We start from the raw sequence: 20916 nt of genomic DNA, 5'->3' as shown, positions 1-20916 counted from the left end.
GTGCACCACCATGCCCGGCTTACAAGTGTATTTAAATGAGCCCAAATATAAAACATTAAGTTTCAGCTGGAGTTAAGTTTATTTTGTATTCTTGGTAGAAATGCTTATGGAAGACATTTCACTTATCTAACTAGAAGACAGACTATTGGGCAGAATATCATAGTATTTGTCAAGTTTAGTGTATGGCATGTACAATAACCATTGACAGTTACTAAAACTTATTAAACATTTAAAAAACTGAGGGCCTGGTACAGTAGTGTGCACCTGTAGTCCTGACACTCAGGAGTGAGCCCAAGGTGTTCGAGACCAGCCTGGGTAATATAGCAAGATCCCATCTCAAACTTTAAAACAAAGCAAAAAATTTAAGGATTTCTAGAGAAGTAGTGGTCCAAATTGCAAATAGGTATAAGTCTATATTCCCATTCCTCCATACTCTTCCTCCCACCCCACCCCAGACAAACATAGGCTAATCTTTTTTTTTTTTTTTCCCTATTCCTGCCACCTATAGTTCCAAGAAAGCTAGCTACCTGTTGATTTTTGGTACCTGGGATTTAATTCAGGGCATTCTACCTCTGAGCTACACCTCCAGCCCTTTGTTTTAATTTTTTGTTTTGAAACAGGGTCCCCCTAGGTTGCTGAGAGTCTCCTTAAGTTGCTGAGGCTAGTCTTGAACTTGAATCCTCCTCTCTCAGCCTCCAAAGTACGAGGATTACAGGTGTGTACTACCACGCCTAACTCAAGCCAATATATTTTAATTCTTAAATTTGAAGTATAGCCAAGCCCTATATGACAGGTACACAGGAGGAACAGTTCATTCCCTACTTTGGCTTTTGAGAGGTATTAGAAAATTATAATATCCTGTTACCAAACTCTACAGAATTATTTAAGACTTTGGAGCCTCTTATCCTAGTGTCTAAATATTAAAGCACATCTGGCAAAAAAAAAAAAATGTTTTCGCCTTTTAATCCCAACTATTCTATTACATGGGCAGTTATCTTTTGTAGAGTAGCAGATCCTAGATATCAGATAAAAGAATAATGACTAGGTTTGTCATCTTAAAATTAAGAAAAAGCAAGAGAAAATGTTCTTATATCTTTACAATTATGGAGCCATTCCTACGTAGTTTTCTAATAATTATTATTCAATAAATTGGGTGTCAGAGTATCAAGACTAATTTGAGGATAAAGTCCTAATTAACATTGTTTCTCTGGTCACCTAAAATACTATTCAGTATTCATTTGTCATCAGGAATCAAAATCCCTACAAAGGGGCTCTTCTTTTTGTTGTTGTTGTTTTGTTTTATTATGGTATTGAAGATTGAACCCAGAGACACTCTACCTCTGAGCTACACCGCTAGCCCTTTTTGTTTTTTATTTTGAAGCACGACCTCGCTAAACTGCTGAGGCTGTCATCGAACCTACAGTCCTCCTGTCTCAGCTCACCAAGTACTGGGATCATAGGTGTGTGCTGTGTGCCACCATGCCTGGCTGGGCTTTTCTTTCCCTAAGAAACCATTCCTAACCGGGCATAGTGGTGCACGCTTGTAATCCCAGCATTTGGGAGGCTGAGACAGGAGGATCCAGGTTTGTGGATAGCCTCAGCTACTACTTAGGCATTTTACAACTCAGTGAGACCCTCTTTCAAAATAAAGGCTAAAAATAGGGCTACGGGTATAGCTCAGAGGTAGAATGCTTCTGGATTCCATCCCCAGTACTGCAAAAAAAAAAAAAAAAAAAAAAAAAACATTTCTTATGTTCTTATGATACATTGATCTAATCCAATGAATATCTGTCACACAGGATACTAACCTGATAGGTAACAAATTTTCCCAGAGAGAGCTCAGCATAAAGTCATTCACAGCATTTTGCTGAGTGAGATTGGAGATTGTCTGCATTCCTGTCTGATGATGCTTATTTTCAGAGGTACCAGGAACACTAACTTTGTTTCCCAAGAAAGGGTCATATGCTTTACCTTTGGGGTCATCTTGCACATGTGTGGGTGGTGGGCAGAAGCACCCTCAGGTGCCCCCAATCACGGGAAACAGGGTGCTGCTATGCATCCCTTATGTGAGTTGTTCATTCAATTGTCAGGGACAAAAAAGTGAGGATCCACACTAAGAACACATAACAAGTATTTCATAATGCCACATTTTTAAGAGTCTGGTGGAAGCTGGACATGGTGGCATATACCTGTAATCCCAGTACTTGAGAGGCTGAGATAAGAGGTTCTCCTGTCTGAGACCAGCCTCAGCAGTGTAGTGAGACCCTCAGCAACTTAGCAAGATCCTGTTTAAAAATAAAAAAATAAAAAAGTGCTGGGGGTGTCATTTAGAGGTAGAATGTCCCTGGGGTCAATCCTCAGTATAAAAAAAAAAAGTCTGGTGGACAGCATTGACTCAACTAAATATTTATAGAAAATCAATACCTTGGTAGTTCTGGTTGTCGTCTACCATCTCGCTATAGCCATTTGAGGGAAGAAGGAGGAGAATTAGCCGCTCCTTAGAGGTCAGGGCAGATCTCTCTGATTACGTGGCTTGGTAGCATTCTAGTCTAAGGATAAAGTGTAATTCATTCAGGCATTCTCTTATTGTTACATCAAAATTCCATTGAGCCAAGCTTGCCACCAAGAGTCCCAGCAGTCAACATGATGCTGAGCACAGGCAGGGAGGGGTTCGTGTTGAAGGTCAGGGGCCTACCCTGGTCCTGCTCAGCTGACCAAGTGATGTGCTTCTTCTCCGATTGCAAAATCCAAAATGGCACATCAGGTATTCATTTCATCTATACCAGAGAAGGCAGACCAAGTGGTGAAGCGTTTGTAGAACTTGAATCTGAAGATGAAGCGAAACTGGCTCTGAAGAAGGACAGAGAAACCATAGGACACCGATATGTTGAAGTATTCAAGTCCAACAGTGTTGAGATGGATTGGGTGTTGAAGCATACAGGTCCGAATAGTCCTGATACTGCCAATGATGGCTTCGTCCTGCTTAGAGGACTCCCATTTGGCTGTAGCAATGAAGAGATTGTTCAGTTCTTTTCAGGGTTGGAAATTGTGCCAAATGGGATGACACTGCCGGTGGACTTTCAGGGGCGGAGCACAGGGGAGGCCTTTGTGCACTTTGCTTCCCAGGAGATAGCTGAAAAGGCCTTAAAGAAACACAAGGAAAGAATAGGGCACAGGCACATTGAAGTCTTCAAGAGTAGCAGGGCTGAAGTGCGAGCCCACTACGATCCCCCTCGAAAGCTCATGACTATGCAGCGGCCAGGTCCTTACGACCGGCCGGGAGCCGGCAGAGGAGCTGGGTTTGAAAGGATGAGGCAGGATGCCTACGGTGGAGGATATGGAGGCTCTGACGACTATGGTGGCTATAACGATGGCTATGGCTTTGGGGCTGATAGATTTGGAAAAGACCTCAATTACTGTTCCTCAGGAAAATTTGATCATAGATACGGAGATGGTGGGTCCAGTTTCCAAAGCACCATGGGCATTGTGTGCACAAGAGGGGCTTACTTTACAGAGTCACCAAAAATGATATAATTTTTTCTCCCCTCTGAACCCTGTGAGAGTACACATTGAAATTGGACCTGATGGCAGGGTTACTGGCGAGGCAGATGTTGAATTTGCTACTCCTGAAGATGCCATGGCTGCTGTGACAAAAGATAAAGCTAACATGCAGCACAGATATGTGGAGCTTTTCTTGAATTCTACTGCAGGAACAAGTGGCCGGGCTTATGACCACAGCTATATAGAACTCTCTGAATTCTACAGCAGAGGCAAGTGGTGCTTATGGCAGCCAAATGATGGGAGGGATGGGCTTATCCAAGCAGTCTACCTACGGGCCCTGCTAGCCAGCAGCTGAGTGGTGGATATGGAGGGTTTACAGCGGTCAGAGCAGCATGACTGGCTATGACCCAGTTCTGCAGGAAAACACCAGTGACTATCAGTCAAACCTCACTTAGAGGGGCACTAAGGAGCTATGGCAGGAAAAAAGCTGTGCATTTATGGGAGCTGAATAAAATGGGAGGAATGTGTAGTCTATCCAGTATGTTTGGTAATGGAATGATGGATTCTCATTACTCTTGGTCAGCTTTCTTTTTCTTTCTTTCTCTCTCTTCTGTTTTAGGAAAACAACAAAAATTAAGTTTAACAATTTTGCATTACAGGCTTGTGATTCGTGCTTACTGTACAGTGGAAGTCAAGATTGTTTTAAAACTTTAAGCTCAGTAATTTTGAACACTGAAACATTCAACTAGGATGTAATAACAAAGTTCAGTATTGTTATTAAAGTTAAAACAACTTTCCTCAAGTTATGTTGTAGGAGTGTACCTAAGCAGTAAGCATATTTAGGTTAAAGCAGTTTCAGTTATGTTAAATGTTGCTCTTATACCACAATACATTGAAAACTTCAGATGCATGTTTAGAAACGTGCTTTTCAGCCAGGCATGGTGGCGCACACTTGTAATCCCAGCATTCGGGAGGCTGAGACCAGAGGATCGCGGTTTGCGACAGCCTCAGCTACTTAGTGAGGCCCTCTGCAACTCAGTGAGACCCTGTTTCAAAATAAAGAATAAAAAACAGGGCAGGGGGTGTGACTCAGAGGTCAAATGCCCTGGGTTCCACCCCCAGACCCACAAAAAAAAAAAGAAACATGCTTTTCTGTAACACTCAACTATAGGAGCTGTGTCTGTGGTTCAAAGTGAAAACATTTGGCATGTTTGTTAATTCTAGCTTTGTGGTTTAATATCCTGTAAGGCACGTAAGTGTACACTTTTACTTTTTTATTTTAAAGATCTGGGACAATTTTGAGCTGTAATACCAATACTTTAGAAGTTTGGTCATATCGTTTGTATAAAATTCTGAAGCTTTAATTGAAATCTTTCCTTGTATTGTGATTTCCATTTAGGTATATTATACTAAGTGAAACTTGTTAAATAAATCTTCCTTTTAAAAACTGGGGGGAGGCCGGGCGTGGTGGCGCACGCTTGTAATCCCCGCGCTTGGGAGGCAGAGACAGGAGGATCGCGCAGGTTCGAAGCCAGCCGCGCGCGCTGGCTTAGGAGACCCTGTTTCCAAATTTAAAAAATGTAAAAATAGGTCTGGGAGTGTAGCCCGGAGGTAGAAGGGCTTCCAGGAACCCCAGTACCACCAAAAAAAAAAAAAAAAAAAAAACTGGGGGGGAAAAAAGGAAATCAATACCTCACAGAAGCCCACAAAATAACTTCTGACTTTAAGCATCAGGAAGAAATTGGCAGTTTAAGCTTCATAATAATAATATTATTATTATTATTATTATTATTAATTATTATTATTATTATTACTATTATTTGCTGGTCTGGGGATGGAACCCAGGGGCATTTGACTTCCGAGCTATACCCCCTGTCCTATTTTTTATTCTTTATTTTGAAACAGGGTCTCACTGAGTTGCAGAGGGCCTCACTAAGTAGCTGAGGCTGTCGCAAACCGCGATCCTCTGGTCTCAGCCTCCCGAATGCTGGGATTACAGGCGTGTGCCACCACGCCTGGCAATAATATTAATTTTTTATATCAGTCTGTATATCTAGCAGAAAGAGGATAAATATATTAACGTTTGAAGAAAAAAAAACTTTTTAAAACAAGGCAAGTTGGGCATGGTGGTGCACGCTTGTAATCCCAGTACTTGGGAGGCTGAGACAGTAGGATGATGCAGGTTTGAAGCCAGCCTCAGCTACTTAGAGGCTCTCAGCAACTTAGTGAGACCCTGTTTCCAAATATAAAATAGGTTGGGGAGTATAGCCCGGAGAAGGACTCTGGGTTCCATCCCCAATACCACACACACACACACACACACACACACGCACGCACGCACGCACGCACGCACGCACGCGCGCACGACAACTAGCCAGGCATGGTGGCGCATGCTTGTAATCCCAGCATTTGGGAGGCTGAGACAGGAAGACCAAGGTTCACGGACAGCCTCAGCTACTTAGTAAGGCCCTTTGCAACTCAGTAAGACCCTGTTTCAAAATGAAGAAAAAAAATAGGGGTAGGGTGTCACTCAGATAGAATACCCCTGAGTTCCATCCCCAGTACTGCTAAAACAAACAAACAAACAAAAACACTTTAGAGTTTTCTTGTATTAGGGAACAGAAGGAATTAGGAGATAGTCATAATGATGTATACAGATCTAGTTCATTTAAATCCAGAAAATACTCAAAGCAGTTATGCGCCTTCTTGTTCCTGCCCCAACTAATCAGCATTTTGGAGAAGGCAGATTAAATTGGCAATAGTCTCAAGTCAACACTTTGTATACATTGTTGGGCATGCTAGCACGTACCTGCGATCCCAGAACTTGGGAGGCTGAGACAGAGAATTTCAGGTTCAAGGCCTGCCTCAGTAACTTAGGGAAGCTCGTATGCTTCCTCGTAAATTAATATATTCCTGTGTTTTGTATTTTCCTGGCTATATCTTTGCTTTGTCTTTTTCACTTGTATTTTTCCTTACTTAAAGCTTCCTGTCCTTTTCTGTTTCAGGATTATAGCTGGACAGACATTCGCTGCCCCTTTGAAAAACGTAGAGATGCAGCATGTGTGTTTTGGGACAATGTAGTATATATTTTGGGTGGCTCTCAGCTTTTCCCTATAAAACGGATGGACTGCTATAACGTGGTGAAGGATAGCTGGTATTCGAAACTGGGCCCTCCAACTCCTCGAGACAGCCTTGCTGCCTGTGCTGCAGAAGGCAAAATTTATACATCTGGAGGTTCAGAAGTAGGTAAGGACTTCTTAATATTTTTGAGGGAAATGCTTTGAAGCCAATTTTCTTGGCTTTCATGTTTGAATAAACATTGGTATTATTGGTATTACTTTGTAATTTTTTTTTGTTTTGGTGTCACTGGGGATTAAACCCAGGGTCATTCTACCTTGAGCTAACACCCCCAACCCTATTTTTATTTTTTGTTTTGAAACAGGGCCTTGCTAGGTTGCCAAAAGTCTTGCTAATTTGTTAAGGATAACCTCAAGCCTGCAATCCTCCTTTTTTAACTTCTCAAGTATTGGGATTATGGGCATGTACCACCACACCCAGTGTTCTGGTGATTTAAATACATATAGCCCTGTGCAGTGGCACACGCCTGTAATCCCAATACGGGGAGGCTTAAACAAGAGGATCTCAGGTCCACAGCCAGCTTCAGCAACATACATAGTCCGCAACTTAGTGTGACCTTGTTTCAAAATAAAAAATAAAATAGGGCTGGAGGTGTAGCTCAAAGGTAGAAAGCCCCCAGGTTCCATCCCTAGTTCCACAACATACATACATACATACATACATACATACATACATGCATACATACATACATACATACATCTGTCACATTTTAAAGCCTGTTTCTTTAAAGGCTTACTTTATCCTTTAAATAATTAATTTACAGCCAGGCATGGTGGTGCATGCTTGTAATCCCAGCATTCGGGAGGCTGAGACTGGAGGATTGTGGTTCACTGATGGCTTCAGGTACTTATTTTTTGTGGTACTAGGGATGGTACCCAGGAGCATTCTACCTCTGAGCTATACCCCCAGCCCTATTTTTTATACTTTATTTTGAAACAGGGTCTCACTGAGTTGCAAAGGGACTCACTAAGTAGCTGAGGCTGTCTGTGAACCATGATCCTCTATCTCAGACTCCCAAATGCTGGGATTACAGGTGTGTGCCACCACGCCTGGCAAAATGATTAATTTTTCTAAATGAATGTTTTAAAGTGGGTGTAGTGACACACACTTGTAATCTCAGCATTTGGGAGCCTCAGCTACTTAGGCCCTTTGCAGTCCAGGGAGACTCTGTTTTAAACTAAAGAATAAAAAATAGGGCTGGGGGTGTAGCTCAGAGGTAGAATGCCCCTGGGTACCATCCCTAGTACCACAAAAAAATAAGTAACTTTTTTCTTTCTCCCTCCCCCCACCCCCAGTGCTGAAGATTGAACCCAGGAGCATTCTACCACCAAGTTACACTCCCAGCCCTATTTTTTTTTTTTTTTTTTTTTTTTTTTTTTTTGGTGGTACTGGGGTTCCTGGAAGCCCTTCTATCTCCGGGCTACACTTCCAGACCTATTTTTATTTGGAAACAGGGTCTCCTAAGCCAGCGCGATCCTCCTGTCTCTGCCTCCCAAGCGCGGGGATTACAAGCGTGCGCCACCACGCCCGGCCCCTATTTTTTATTTTGAAACAGTCTCACTAAATTGCCAAGGGCTTCATTGAGGCTGAGGTAGTGAGATTCGTGGTAGCTGAGGCTGACCACAAACCTGCGATCCACCTAAGCCTCCCAAGTGTTGGAATTACAAACATGCACCACCACACCTGGGCTTATTTTCCTCTCTTTAAAAATATTCTTAGCCAGGCATGGTGGTATACTCTTCTAATCCCAGTACTTAGGAGGCTGAAACAGAAGGATAACAGGTCCATAGCCAGCCTCAGCTACTTAGGCCCACTGCAACTTGGTGAGACCCTGTTTCAAAACTAAAGCATAAGAAATAGGGCTGGGCCATATAACCTGGAGGTAGAATGCCCCTGGTTCAATCCCCAGTACTTAAAAAAAAAAAAAAAATCACTTTACAGAATGTCATAATACAGCATATTTCAAATACAATCAATAACGAAGAATATAGTAACTGTTTTGTGATAGAGTAAATAACTTCATTTCTTTAGTATTTACTAAGTCATGTTTTTATTCGGTAATAGGATTAAATTCTGTTACATTCTACCTCCCATCCCTTTTTATTTTTTTATTTTGAAATAAGGTCTTGCTAAATTACTGAGGTTAATTTTGCTAAGTTGCTGAAGCTAGTCTTGAACCTGCAGTATTCCTGTCTCAGCCTCCTTATTACTGGGATTACAGAATTGTGCCAACATACCTGGCTCCTAGGTCAGTTTTTTTGCTTAGTCTTTTAAAAAATATGTGTGTGTGTGCACACGCGTGCACGCATTGTATACTATATATTTTACCTTAGAGCCCACCAGCCTAAATCTACCAAATTTGGAATACTTAAAATGTTAAAAAATATATATATAACCTCAGCTACTCAGAGGCTGAGGGGAGGATTGCAAGTTTGAGAACGGCTTGGGCACCTTACCAAGATTCTATCTCAAAATTAAAAAAAAAAAAAATTGGGCATGGTGATGCAAGTTTATAATCCCAGTACTTGGGAGGTTGAGACAGGAAGATTGCAGGTTCAAGGGCAGCCTCAGTAAGTAGTAATAGTCTTATCAACCTAATCAGATCCTGTTTCAAAATTAAAAGAAATAGGGCTGAGAGTATAGCTCATAGACAGAATGCTTCGGGGCTTAATCCTCAGTACCAGGCATATACATGCGCGCACGCACGCGCACATACATACACACACACACAAATTATAGGCTGGGTCTTGTAGGGTAGTCCTGGGTTCAGTTCCTAGTACCTGTTACCACCCAAACTTGAGAACTTGAAAGGGGGGAGGAGGGGGAGGGAGGGAAGGAGGGAGGGAGAAGCCAGGCGTGTTGGCGCACGCTTGTTATCCCAGCATTCAGGAGGCGGAGACTGAAGGATTGTGGTTCACAGACAGCCACGCTACTTAATGAGACCCTCTGCAACTCAGTGAGACCCTGTTTCAAAAAATAAAAGGCTGAAAAATAGGGCTGAGAGTGTAACTCAGAGGTAGAATGCCTCTGGGTTCCATTCCCAGTGCCACAAAAAAAAGAGAGAGACATTAGTTTACTCCCATGACCAGTGCTTCTTTATTCATCATCTTCTGATCCTTACTTTTCTAGGCTTTGGTTGCAATGGAATATTAAAAAGATAACTTTTAAATCATTTTCCCAGAAAGATGAGAGAGAAATAGTTTTATTAGGAGGGGGAAAACGCACTTAATCTTTAATAATATTTCCAATTTTTTGAGCACCTATAATACACAAAAGTTACAAAACATGATGAATTTATCCTTTACCCTTAAAATATGTAATCAGCATATGCCAGAAACTACATTGATACCTTGTGCGTATACCAAAGGATGGACCAGTGTGACTTCAGGGCTTACCCACATAATCACTGAGAGCAATTGGAATATATAATTATGTTAATGATGTAGCAGCTATTATAGAATATTAAGTAAGCCTTAGAATATTATCAAATAGTAGCTTATTCTTTAAGGTGTAGATTTACCAAGAGGAAGTAGCTATGCTTTTCCACTTTATAGGAACATTTGAAGTTTAGAATCCCCAGCATGTATAACTGGGTTTGAAGACGTATATAATGTTTCTTATCTTTATTTTGATATCAAACCAGCTTCTCTTCCTAAAATATAATTACCAATAAATCTTTCCATCAAATTTGCTTTTTAAGATGTTTAATGTTTGCTAGCGTCTATACAGATTTAAACTATTCCTACATTTTGTTGAATATAAAAATAACTCCACAACCCCTGAATTCTTCCCTTTCCTAATTTATGGCTTAACTCTACAGTTGATTTACTCCAGACCCACATATACACTAAGTATAATGAGACCTTTCTTTTTCTTAAAACAGGAAACTCAGCTCTGTATTTATTTGAGTGCTATGATACCAGAACCGAAAGCTGGCACACAAAGCCCAGCATGCTGACTCAGCGCTGCAGCCACGGGATGGTGGAAGCCAATGGCCTCATCTATGTTTGTGGTGGGAGCTTAGGAAACAATGTTTCCGGGAGAGTGCTTAGTTCCTGTGAGGTTTATGATCCTGCCACAGAAACGTAGGTATCATTGTAAATTTCACTCTTAATGTATTCTGTAAGCTCAGAGGAGGAAGATGTGAAAAGACAGAAGAGACCAAACAGAAGAATTTAGTTAAGAATGTACACATACTTGAATGATATGGCTCTTCTTTTATATCTTCAGAAGTGACTTGACCTTATCCTGTTGGTGCCCCTCTTCTGTTCTTGCTTATGTAGTAAATACCTATGAATAAGACACATCTTATTGACTCATCAAAGTCATATTTTGAAAGATTAGGAAATAAAGTAGAGGGGGGATTATAATTAGAAGTAAATTTGCCCTTAAGTAGATATGTTACATTGATTCATGGCATTCATAAATCATATGCCTAGGTATAATGTCTTTTCAGGTTCATGCTTTCTAAAGTATGTTTGGATTCATATTTATCAAATGATACTTTTCTTTTTAAAGATGATTAAATAAAATTGTCCTTAAAGGAGAAACAACCACTTTTTAAAAGGCAAAATGTTAAAGAAATGGTCGGCTAGTTTCTCTAATCTTTTACTTGATGATGGGAATCCAGTCAGTGTAGCTAAACTGAAAACTTGTTTTGTTTTTTTCAGATGGACTGAGCTGTGTCCAATGATTGAGCCCAGGAAGAATCATGGGCTGGTATTTGTAAAAGACAAGATATTTGCTGTGGGTGGTCAGAATGGTTTAGGTACATGTTAACTCACCGTTCAATTATCCTGATCAATTTTACTGATACTTATCTTCAATTATTGAAGTGTTTCTTAAAATCTAAATACAGTCATTTATTACATGCATCATTCTATTTTTATAGTTTCTGAGGAATAACATTTTATAAAACATTGTAGGATATTAAACATTCCTATCTATCTATAAAATGTCAGTAGCAGCCACCAGTCATTGTAACAATTTCAGATGGCATATATATATATATTTCCATAGCCCCCTAGGGAATGATATCACACCAGATTGAGCTCAGTTGAACAACAGAAACTTTGCTCTATTGAGTAATAGAAACATTTGAACCTTAAAAAAAATTCTTTAAAACTTTTTACATAGAAACTTTAGGCCTTGTATCCAGATTCTAAATAAGTTTCCTACTAAACATTTTTAAACATTGCCTGTAAATATCAATATTATATTGATATTTAAATAAAACGTCAATATTATTTGACCCTTTTGTTTTTACTTTTTTTTTTTTTTTGCAGTACTGGGAATTGAACCCAAGAGCATTCTACCTCTGAGCTACACTCCCACCCTGTATTTTTTATTCTTTATTTGTTTTTTGTTTGTTTGTTTGTTTGTTTTTTGTTTTTGTTTTGGTGGTACTGGGGTTCCTGGAAGCCCTTCTCCCACCGGGCTACACTCCCAGACCTATTTTATATTTTTTATTTGGAATCAGGGTCTTTTAAGCCAGCGAGTCTGGCTCCGAACCAGCATGATCCTCCTGTCTCCGCCTCCCAAGCGCAGGGATTACAAGCGTGCACCACCACGCCCGGATCTATTTGTTTTTGTTGTTGTTGTTGTTGTTGTTGTTTTTTTTGTTGTTATTTTGGTGGTACTGGGGTTCCTAGAAGCCCTTCTGCCTCCGGGCTACACTCCCAGACCTATTTTTATTTGGAAACAGGGTCTCCTAAGCCAGCGCGTGGCTGCGTGATCCTCCTGTCTCTGCCTCCCAAGCGCGGGGATTACAAGCATGCACCACCACGCCCGGCTTATTCTTTATTTTGAAATAGGGTCTCACTTAATTACAGAGAGCCTCCCTAAGTAGCTGAGGCTGGCCATGAACCTGCAATCCTCCTGTCTCAGCTTCTCAAGTACTGGGATTGCAAGTGTGCACCACCATGCCCAGCTTGACCCTTTTATTTTTCTTAAATAATAATGTGCTAAAGAACCTTAAATAATTCTTAAAGGAAAATCTAAACTAAGAATAAACATAGTCAGCAAGCTTCATGTAAATCAGTATTTAAGGATTACTTGAGTATAATAAATAACTTATTCTTCCATCCTTATCCATTTCTATTTTTCATAAACTGCTAAAAGATAGAACAAGAAAGACATTTGAATAATCATAATCAAAGTTAATCAGAGAGAAAATTATGGTTTACTCAATTTTTCCAGAATAAAACATTAATTTTGTAAAAATAATGAGTATTGAGCCAGGTGGGTGACTCATGCCTGTAATCTAGTACTTGAGAGGTTGAGACAGAAGGATGACAGCCTCAGCAACTTAGTGAGACCTGTTTCAAAATAAAAATAAAATAGGGCTGGGGGTATAGCTCAGAGGTAGAATGCCCCTGGGTTCAATCCCCAGTACCAAAAAAAGAAGGGAGAAAAGACATAAAAAAGAAAATTATGTTAAATTTTAAATTTCCATTGTGTTAAAGTAAGGATAGAAATTTAGGGAGCTGGGTGTGGTGGCATATGCTTGTAATACCAGTACTTGGGAGGCTGAGACAGGAGGATTACAGGTTCATGGCCAGCCTCAGCTACTTAGGTCCCCAAAACTTAAACCCTGTTTCAAAATAAAGAAAAAATGGGTTTGAGGTGTAGCATAAAGGTAGAATGCCCTTGGATTCACTCTCAACTACACACACACCCCAAAAAAGAAAAGAAATTTATGTGGTGAATATGTGGACATTCCTCGTAAAATTCTTATATTTCTGTGTTTGGAATTTTTATTTCAGAATAGAGTACAGCTTTAAAAATACTTGAAGAGATCTTAAAATTGTTCATATCATTTTTCATGTTGCTTTCTTTTGAAGGTGGTCTGGACAATGTGGAATATTATGATATTAAATTAAACGAGTGGAAGATGGTATCACCAATGCCATGGAAGGGCGTGACGGTGAAGTGTGCAGCAGTTGCTTCTATCATCTATGTCTTGGCTGGTTTTCAGGGTGTGGGCCGCTTAGGACACATCCTTGAGTATAATACTGAAACGGACAAATGGATCGCCAACTCCAAAGTCCGTGCTTTTCCAGTTACAAGTTGCTTAATCTGTGTTGTTGATACTTGTGGAGCCAATGAAGAGACACTTGAAACCTGAAAACTGAATGGAAGTCAAGACCCAGCAGAGACTCAAAAATATGGCCACCAGTGCTTTATTGCAACAGTTGGTTACAAAGTTCTGGTTTGGTGTTTTGGTAAAGGAAGTTTGAAGGGATTAAAGTAAGATCCCTTTAAAATAAATGTTTCTTTTATATAGACTTCCTTAATCCAAAGACCATATTTTAGCTGGCCATATAACCAAGAACATATCTAGCCAGAAAACTTGAAAAGCTAGCTATAAGCATTTGTTGAAAATGAATTTATTAAATTTCAAATTTATAACTGATTATGGCAGAGTGGGGGGTGCCTAACACTGAAGCAGCCTCAGCTGTACACTCTATTTTCATATGTCATGTAAGTGCTATGTAGTTAGGTCTGTTTCTGTTCAGTCAAGAACTAAGAAATAGTATGAATTAGCAACTCAAGATGGGGAACTGGTGGAGCAGCTTAGAGTCACATAGTTTAGCCTGCCGTCCTGTTTCATTTAATGCCAAATGTATTCCACCTTAAATTACACAGAGCAAGTCAAGGCATATACACGCTCATAGAACTTCATAAATATATTTTGAGATTTAATAGTATGCCCCAGACCTCATGAAATATATTCAGTCTAATTAAATATATCCCATCTTTTTAACATGAAATATTCATTATTTATCAGTAATTTATATGGTTTTACCCAGTGACTAAAAATAGTATTCTGAATCTTCTTTCCTTATTGTTAAATAAAATCTGTTAAAAATGATTAACTAATAAAAGATAAAACTATATCAGTTTTCTAGAAAAGCACTGAGAGTTGTACCACAGTATCAGTGTTGACTTTGAACTTCTTTTGAATTAAAAAGATATTTTTTTCTTATCAGAACACATCAGAGGATTACACAGTTTTCTCTCAAAGTTTGTCATAATTTGAGTTAAATATATCTCATCTCCTATCTGTTGATTTTACGTGGTCATAAGTTGTTTACCAACCCAGCTTCCAATTTCTTCTTTCCTAGTAATGTTCTGCCTTTTCACTATGTATGGAATGAGCCATGTAAAGTTGTTGTCCTCAATATTTTTATCTGATAATAGTAAATATTTTAATTTAAAATAGACTGCTCAGTTTTATTCATTCTTCTAAATATGCTAGTGACATAATGGTTATTTTGAAAATTTGTGAAGCAATATTTTATTTTAATGTCACCATTTTCTGTATATGGAGGTTATAATAGTGTTAAAAGAATGTTTCAAAAAGAATTAGAAATAGGTACATATTTATGGTTGGGTTTTATGTATATTTAGCTTTATTGAGATGTAATTCATATACAGTTCACCTATTTATACCATTCAGCAGTGGTTTTTAGTATATTGCTAATATATAACCATCATTTTAGAATGTTTTCATTGCCCCAAAATGAAACCTGTACTCCCCATTTTTGCCATGTTAATTAGGGCTACTTACCACAGATCTGGTGGCTTTTAAACAACAGTTTAGTAGTGCAGACGCCCTAAACCAAGACTTCCGCAGGACAGGTTGGCTCTGAGGCCACCCAGGCCTCCCCCAGCATCCTCGGCATTCCTCGGCTTGTAGCTGCATCAGTCTTCTGTCTTCACGTGGACTTCTTCCTGTGTATTTCCATCTTCAAGTGGCATTTTTATTAGGAATATAAGTCAATTGGATTGTGTCCCTCTCCAGTAAGTATGACCTTAAATGCCTAGATCTGCAAACAAGGTCACCTTCTGAAATTCTAAGGACACATGAATAGGGGGAGCACTGTTCAACCCAGTCTACACCCCCAGACACTCCAGCCTTAGACAATCACTGACTTTTTGCCTGTAGAATTGACAATTCTGAACATTTTAATAAGAGTTTTGAATTTTGCATCCTGTTAAGAAAATGTGGCTAAAGTTTTGGAGGATAGAATATCCATTTATGGTATTACAATGTGGTTATATAAATTGAGTATGATATTGATGTAGAATGTGCAGCACTGCCCAAGTATTTGTTTTTTAACTGGGAATTGAACCCAGGGACATTCTACCTCGGAGCTACATGCCAAGCCCAAACCCTATTTTATTTTTTATTTTGAAGCAGGATCTCACTAAGTTGCAGAGGGCCTCACTAAGTAGCTGAGGCTGGCCACAAATCTGCTATCCTGTTGTCTCAGCCACCCAAGTACTAGGATGACATCGTATGCCACCAGACCCAACGAGCACATTTTTTATTACTTTTTCCCCAAGAAGTTCCTACCCTACAAAGTGCTCTACTTGCTTTTTAGGCAGATATTTGGTATGATAGGGTTAGATCCTTTTCAATGACACTATTTTATAACACTATTCACAATAATTTCTAAAGTATAATTTTAGAAAAAAATGCCATTTGAACAAGTTTAACATCTTGAAAAACTTGCTTATAAAAAAAAAGTGATAATTTAATTGTGGCTCTGTGGCCTGGCTTTCAAAAACTTCACATACATATAGTCTCGTGAAAATTTTGAGTCGTGAATTATTTTATATGACAATATTAACAAATCATAATGTGCCGTTTAATAAACAATTATCCAACTAAGTCTATATTCTTTTTGCCTTATCTGCCCTTTAGCAGTAAAAATTTTGGATTTGCTTCCTACTCCATAGTTGTTCCTTTAGAGGATTTTTTTTTTTTTTTTTCGGTACTGGGGATGCAACCCAGGGGCATTCTACCCCCTAGTGACACCCCAACCCTATTTTTTATTCTTTATTTTGAAACAGGGTCTCACTGAGTTGCAAAGGGCCTCGCTAAGTTGCTGAGGCTGTCTGTGAACCGCGATCCTCCTGTCTCAGCCTCCCAAGTGGAAATTTTGCTTTGTAAGATTAATACTGTTAACATATATCAAAAACTTAATGAAAATCCAATCTGCTCCATCCTGACACCAGACCAGTTCTTAGTCACAATAAGCTGGTAATTGAAAAGGACATTTTATAGCTTGCATCATACAATACTTGATAGATCCTTCTTTTGAAATACCCTTCTTCCTCACAACAGGTGCCTGACAGGCTTTTTTAAAAAGCACTTCACTGTTTCTAATTCTCCTCCTTTATAAGAAGACTCAAACTAATTTGGAAAAAGCAAAACAACCCAGGTGTGGTGCATGCTTGTGATACCAATACTTTGGAGGCTGAGAAAGGAAGATTGTGGTTCATAGGCAGCCTCATCTACTTAGGCCCTCTGCCACTTGGTGAGACCCTGTTTTGAAATAAAAGAATAATAATAGGGCTGGAGGTGTAGCTCAAAGGTAGAATGCCCCTGGGTTCAATCCCCAGTACAGGAAGAAAAAAAAAACTATTTTGCTGGGGCTGGGAAATTATCTGAAATATCCCTACTAACTAGAAAGTGTGTGCTTTCTAGAGCTTTACTTTCCTTCTCATAAACAAGATGGAAAGATTCAAGGTCTTAATTCAAGTCTTAGGATTCTCCTAGTTGTATCTTCCAACTCTCTTTCCACCATCCATGTTTAATTTCCAAGAGCACTTTTTTATTGCTCTTTAATATGGAATGCTGTTCTTTTTTTTTTTTCATTTAAAATATTTTATTGGCATTTAACTCATTTTTCAAACCATTGAAAATTTTGTGAACATGAAGTTGAAGATGTATTGTTTAGTTAGAACATTCCTTTCCAGTGTCACTTCAGATTTTACAACTAACCATGGAAGAAGAGAGTAGGGTTTATCTCAAAGGGAATTTTATGACATTAAAAGAAGCTCACATATTTTCATCAGTTTCTGTGTCATTTTCCTTAAGCAGATGTTTCAAGAAATATCAACTGAGTTCACAAGAAATATTTTGCCTTCTAGTTTTATAAAGTGCCAGAAAAGTCTTTCCTGAGTGTGTTCAACTGTGAAAACAGGGACTGGTGCCAGGACTCCAAGGAGAAAAGGCTTAGCTTAGGAATCAGAGCCAATGTTCTGATTCCAGTGAGAGAGAGAGAGAAGAGAGAAGAGAGGAAGAAGAAGAAGAAGAAGAAGAAGAAGAAGAAGAAGAAGAAGAAGAAGAAGAAGAAGAGGAAGAAGAGGAGGAGGAGGAGGAGGAGGAGGAAGAGGAGGAGAGAAGAGAGGAGACAGAGAAGAGAGAGAAAGGAGAGAGAGGAGGGAGAGAGAGGAGAGAGAGCAGGGAGAGAGAGAAGAGAGAGAGAGAGGAGGAGGAGGAGGAGGAGGAGGAGGAGGAGGAGGAGGAGGAGGAGGAGAGAGGGACTCATTACCTTGTTGCTAGGTTGTGATAGGATCTGTCTTTGGACTTAGCTTTGGATGGTAAATACTTGACAGTGGTCAAGTATTATCTGAAATTATCTGAAATATCCCTACTAACTAGAAAGTGTGTGCTTTCTAGAGCTTTACTTTCCTTCTCATAAACAAGATGGAAAGATTCAAGGTCTTAATTCAAGTCTTAGGATTCTCCTAGTTGTATCTTCCAACTCTCTTTCCACCATCCATGTTTAATTTCCAAGAGCACTTTTTTATTGCTCTTTAATATGGAATGCTGTTCTTGTTGCATGTTATATTCTTTTTTGGGTGGTACTGGGGTTCCTGGAAACCCTTCTACCTCCGGGTTACACTCCCAGACCCATTTTTATACCTTTTTATTTGGAAACTGTCTCTTAAACCAGTGCGGTGAACATCTTGAGCTGGGAGTATAGCTCAGTGGTAGCACATGTGCTTACCAAGCATGAGACCCTGAAGAATTCAATCTCTAGCATACAAAGGGGGGGGGGGCATCACTTGGTAAGGGAATGGTGCGCTATTTTTGTTGGGAGGTGGAGACCAGAGGATCTCCAGTTTGTGGACAGCTCAGCTACTTATAATCCTTGCAACTCAGTGAGACCCTGTTTCAAAACATAAAGAATAAAAATTTAGGGCAGGGGGTGTCGCTCAGAGATAGAATGCCCCTGGATTTCATCCCTAGTATCGCAAAAATAAATAATAGGGCTGGGGGTGTCGCTCAGAGGTAGAATGCACCTGGGTACCATCCCTAGTATTGGAGGGAACAAAAAAGGATAAGGAAGCTTAAAGGGACTCCCACTGACCAAATTGGGGATAATTTGAGCATCAAAATGACAGTAATAAGCCGGGCATAGTGGCGCATGCTTGTAATACTCGCATTTGGGAGGCTGAAACAGGAGGATGAAGGTTCACAGACAGCCTCAGCTCCTACTTAGGCCCTTTGCAACTCAGTGAGACCCTGTTTCAAAATAGAGTTAAAAATAGGCCTGGGGGTGTAGCTTGGAGGTAGCATGGTAGAATGCCCTTGTGTTCCATCCCGTGTGTGTGTGTGTGTGTGTGTGTGTGTGTGTGTGTGTGTGTGTGTGTGTGTTTTAAACAGTAATGGCAGATAACTTACTGAATAAAATTGGAAGAGGGAGCAGGCTCACCCCTAGCCCAATTATCCGAAACCACCAGGGACAAACTTGGAATTCAACAGTCAGATATACTCTTTGCAAACAAGGAAACTGCACACCAGAGGAACTATGGGGTGACTGCATATAAAGTAAAAGACATTTGAAGAACTTGAAGAGTTGAGTTCAGATGAAATTTAAATAAAATGTTTGATAGGCAAACGGCAGAACCCTGTGAGCCAGGCATGGTGGCTGGCACGCGTTTGTAATCCCAGCATTTGGGAGGCTGAGACAGGAGGATAGCGGTTCGAGGACAGCCTCAGCTACTTAGGCCCTTTGCAATTCAGTGAGACCTTGTTTTGAAATAAAGAATAAAAAATAGGGGCCGGGCGTGGTGGCCTACGCTTGTAATCCCTGCACTTGGGAGGCGGAGACAAGAGTCAGCCGCCTGCGCTGGCTTAAGAGACACTGTTTCCAATTTTTTTTTTATAAGTATAAAAATAGGTCTGAGAGTGTAGCCCAGAGGTAGAAGGGTTTCCAGGAACCCCAGTACCACCAAAATAAAAAAAATAAATAAATAAATTTAAAAATAGGGCTGGGGGTGTATTCTGGGGTAGAAATGGCCCTGGGTTTCATCCCCAGTACCGCAAAAAAATAATAAAAAAAAAATAATAAACGGAGCCGTGTGTAAAGGGATCAACATCAGGTCTGAACAAAAAATGAATGTACCGTTCCCTTGGAAACCACAAAGTTAAAAATATATGGGATATTGAGTGCGAGGGCCTGTAATCCCAGTATTTGGAAGGCTGAGACAGAAGGATCACAGATTTAGTGCCAGTCTCAGCAATTTGGCGAGGCCCTCAGCAAATTAAGAGACCTTGTTTCCAAATATTAAAAAATACATAATACAGGTCTGGGAGTGGAACGCCCCTCGGCTCAATCAGCAGTACCACAGTGGGACAGGAGGAGCAGCAGGGGGATTATATGGGCTTTTGTTTGCAGAAACCCCTTATCTGAAGCCATCACCTGGGTAAAAACTGAGGCTACTTCTCTGTGTTAAAGTGACTTAGATGACTGATATAACTTCAAATAACGTTTATGTGGACTTAAAAAAATCCTCTCAAAGATTTCTCTGTGTAGGAGGGTGGTACCCACTCAAAGATAGGGGTTAAAATACTTCTCAGTTGCAGTGCGGCCTAACGACAACAACGCCTTTCCTTTTTTTTTTTTTTTTTAACCAAAACACTTTTATTTTTTGTCTTCAAAGAACAAACTCTTTTCTTCTTTTTCCAAGATAATCATGATTAACTTAGAAAAATGGTCATACAGCTTCAAAGCATTTCCCTTTAACGGGAAACTTAGCTTTATAGAATCTAAACATTAAAAGGTAAAAAAAATTCTATTTTGTTGCCATCATTAGACAAAATGGAATCTAGCAAAAGTCAAGGAAACCCATTCATACTTCAGGTCCTTCTCCTCCAGGAACCAGCATTGTTATGTTATTGCCATTTAGCAAGATCTGATCTAACTTAGTGATCCTTCTTCCTTCTGGTGTGATTTCAAATTCTGTTACATCTTCCAGCACCATATTGACAAAGTCATCAAATCCTAGAAGTGTACCAACAATTTCTTTATCACTCTTCATCACGATGTGAATTCTTGATCCGATACACTTGTCCACAAGCTCCAGCGGCAGCAGCTGCGACGGGTTGGTGGTAGCGTTCGCCGCCATGGCTAAGCCGGAAGTGGCCCGCCAACGCCTTTCCTTTTAATGTCACAATTGGCTTCCTCCGACTCA

General features: G+C 39.9%; 2 protein-coding genes and 1 pseudogene across 4 annotated transcripts in view; 2 read left to right on the top strand and 1 right to left on the bottom strand.

Annotated features, from left to right (window-relative positions):
- Positions 1–13765, top strand: part of KLHL7 (kelch like family member 7) — a gene marked incomplete at both ends in the record, with an annotated part of 78132 nt that extends 64367 nt beyond the window's left edge. Inside the window, 4 exons of one of the 2 annotated variants that reach the window (XM_080701538.1) lie at positions 6507–6747; positions 10523–10724; positions 11310–11407; positions 13482–13765. In XM_080701538.1, coding sequence (XP_080557664.1) covers positions 6507–6747; positions 10523–10724; positions 11310–11407; positions 13482–13765 — 825 coding nt within the window. The remainder of the gene's footprint in view (positions 1–6506; positions 6748–10522; positions 10725–11309; positions 11408–13481) is intronic. The other variant, XM_080701539.1, reaches the window with a different exon arrangement.
- Positions 2644–3956, top strand: LOC308267228 (heterogeneous nuclear ribonucleoprotein H2-like; annotated as a pseudogene). The gene is made up of 2 exons: positions 2644–3716; positions 3769–3956. The product of its transcript is annotated as a heterogeneous nuclear ribonucleoprotein H2-like (transcript).
- Positions 13766–20574: 6809 nt separating the features above from the next.
- On the bottom strand, positions 20575–20850 carry LOC308267086 (U6 snRNA-associated Sm-like protein LSm5; the record flags this gene model as incomplete). Its single annotated transcript, XM_080701537.1, has 1 exon — positions 20575–20850. The coding sequence occupies one exon, from the start codon at positions 20848–20850 to the stop codon at positions 20575–20577; it is 276 nt and encodes a 91-aa protein (XP_080557663.1).
- Between the last annotated feature and the right edge of the window lie 66 nt (positions 20851–20916).

Source organism: Muscardinus avellanarius, assembly GCF_963383645.1.
Source record: "Muscardinus avellanarius genome assembly, chromosome: 9".
In the NCBI taxonomy this organism is placed as follows: Eukaryota; Metazoa; Chordata; class Mammalia; order Rodentia; family Gliridae; genus Muscardinus; species Muscardinus avellanarius.
This window is presented reverse-complemented; position numbering and strand designations above follow the sequence as displayed.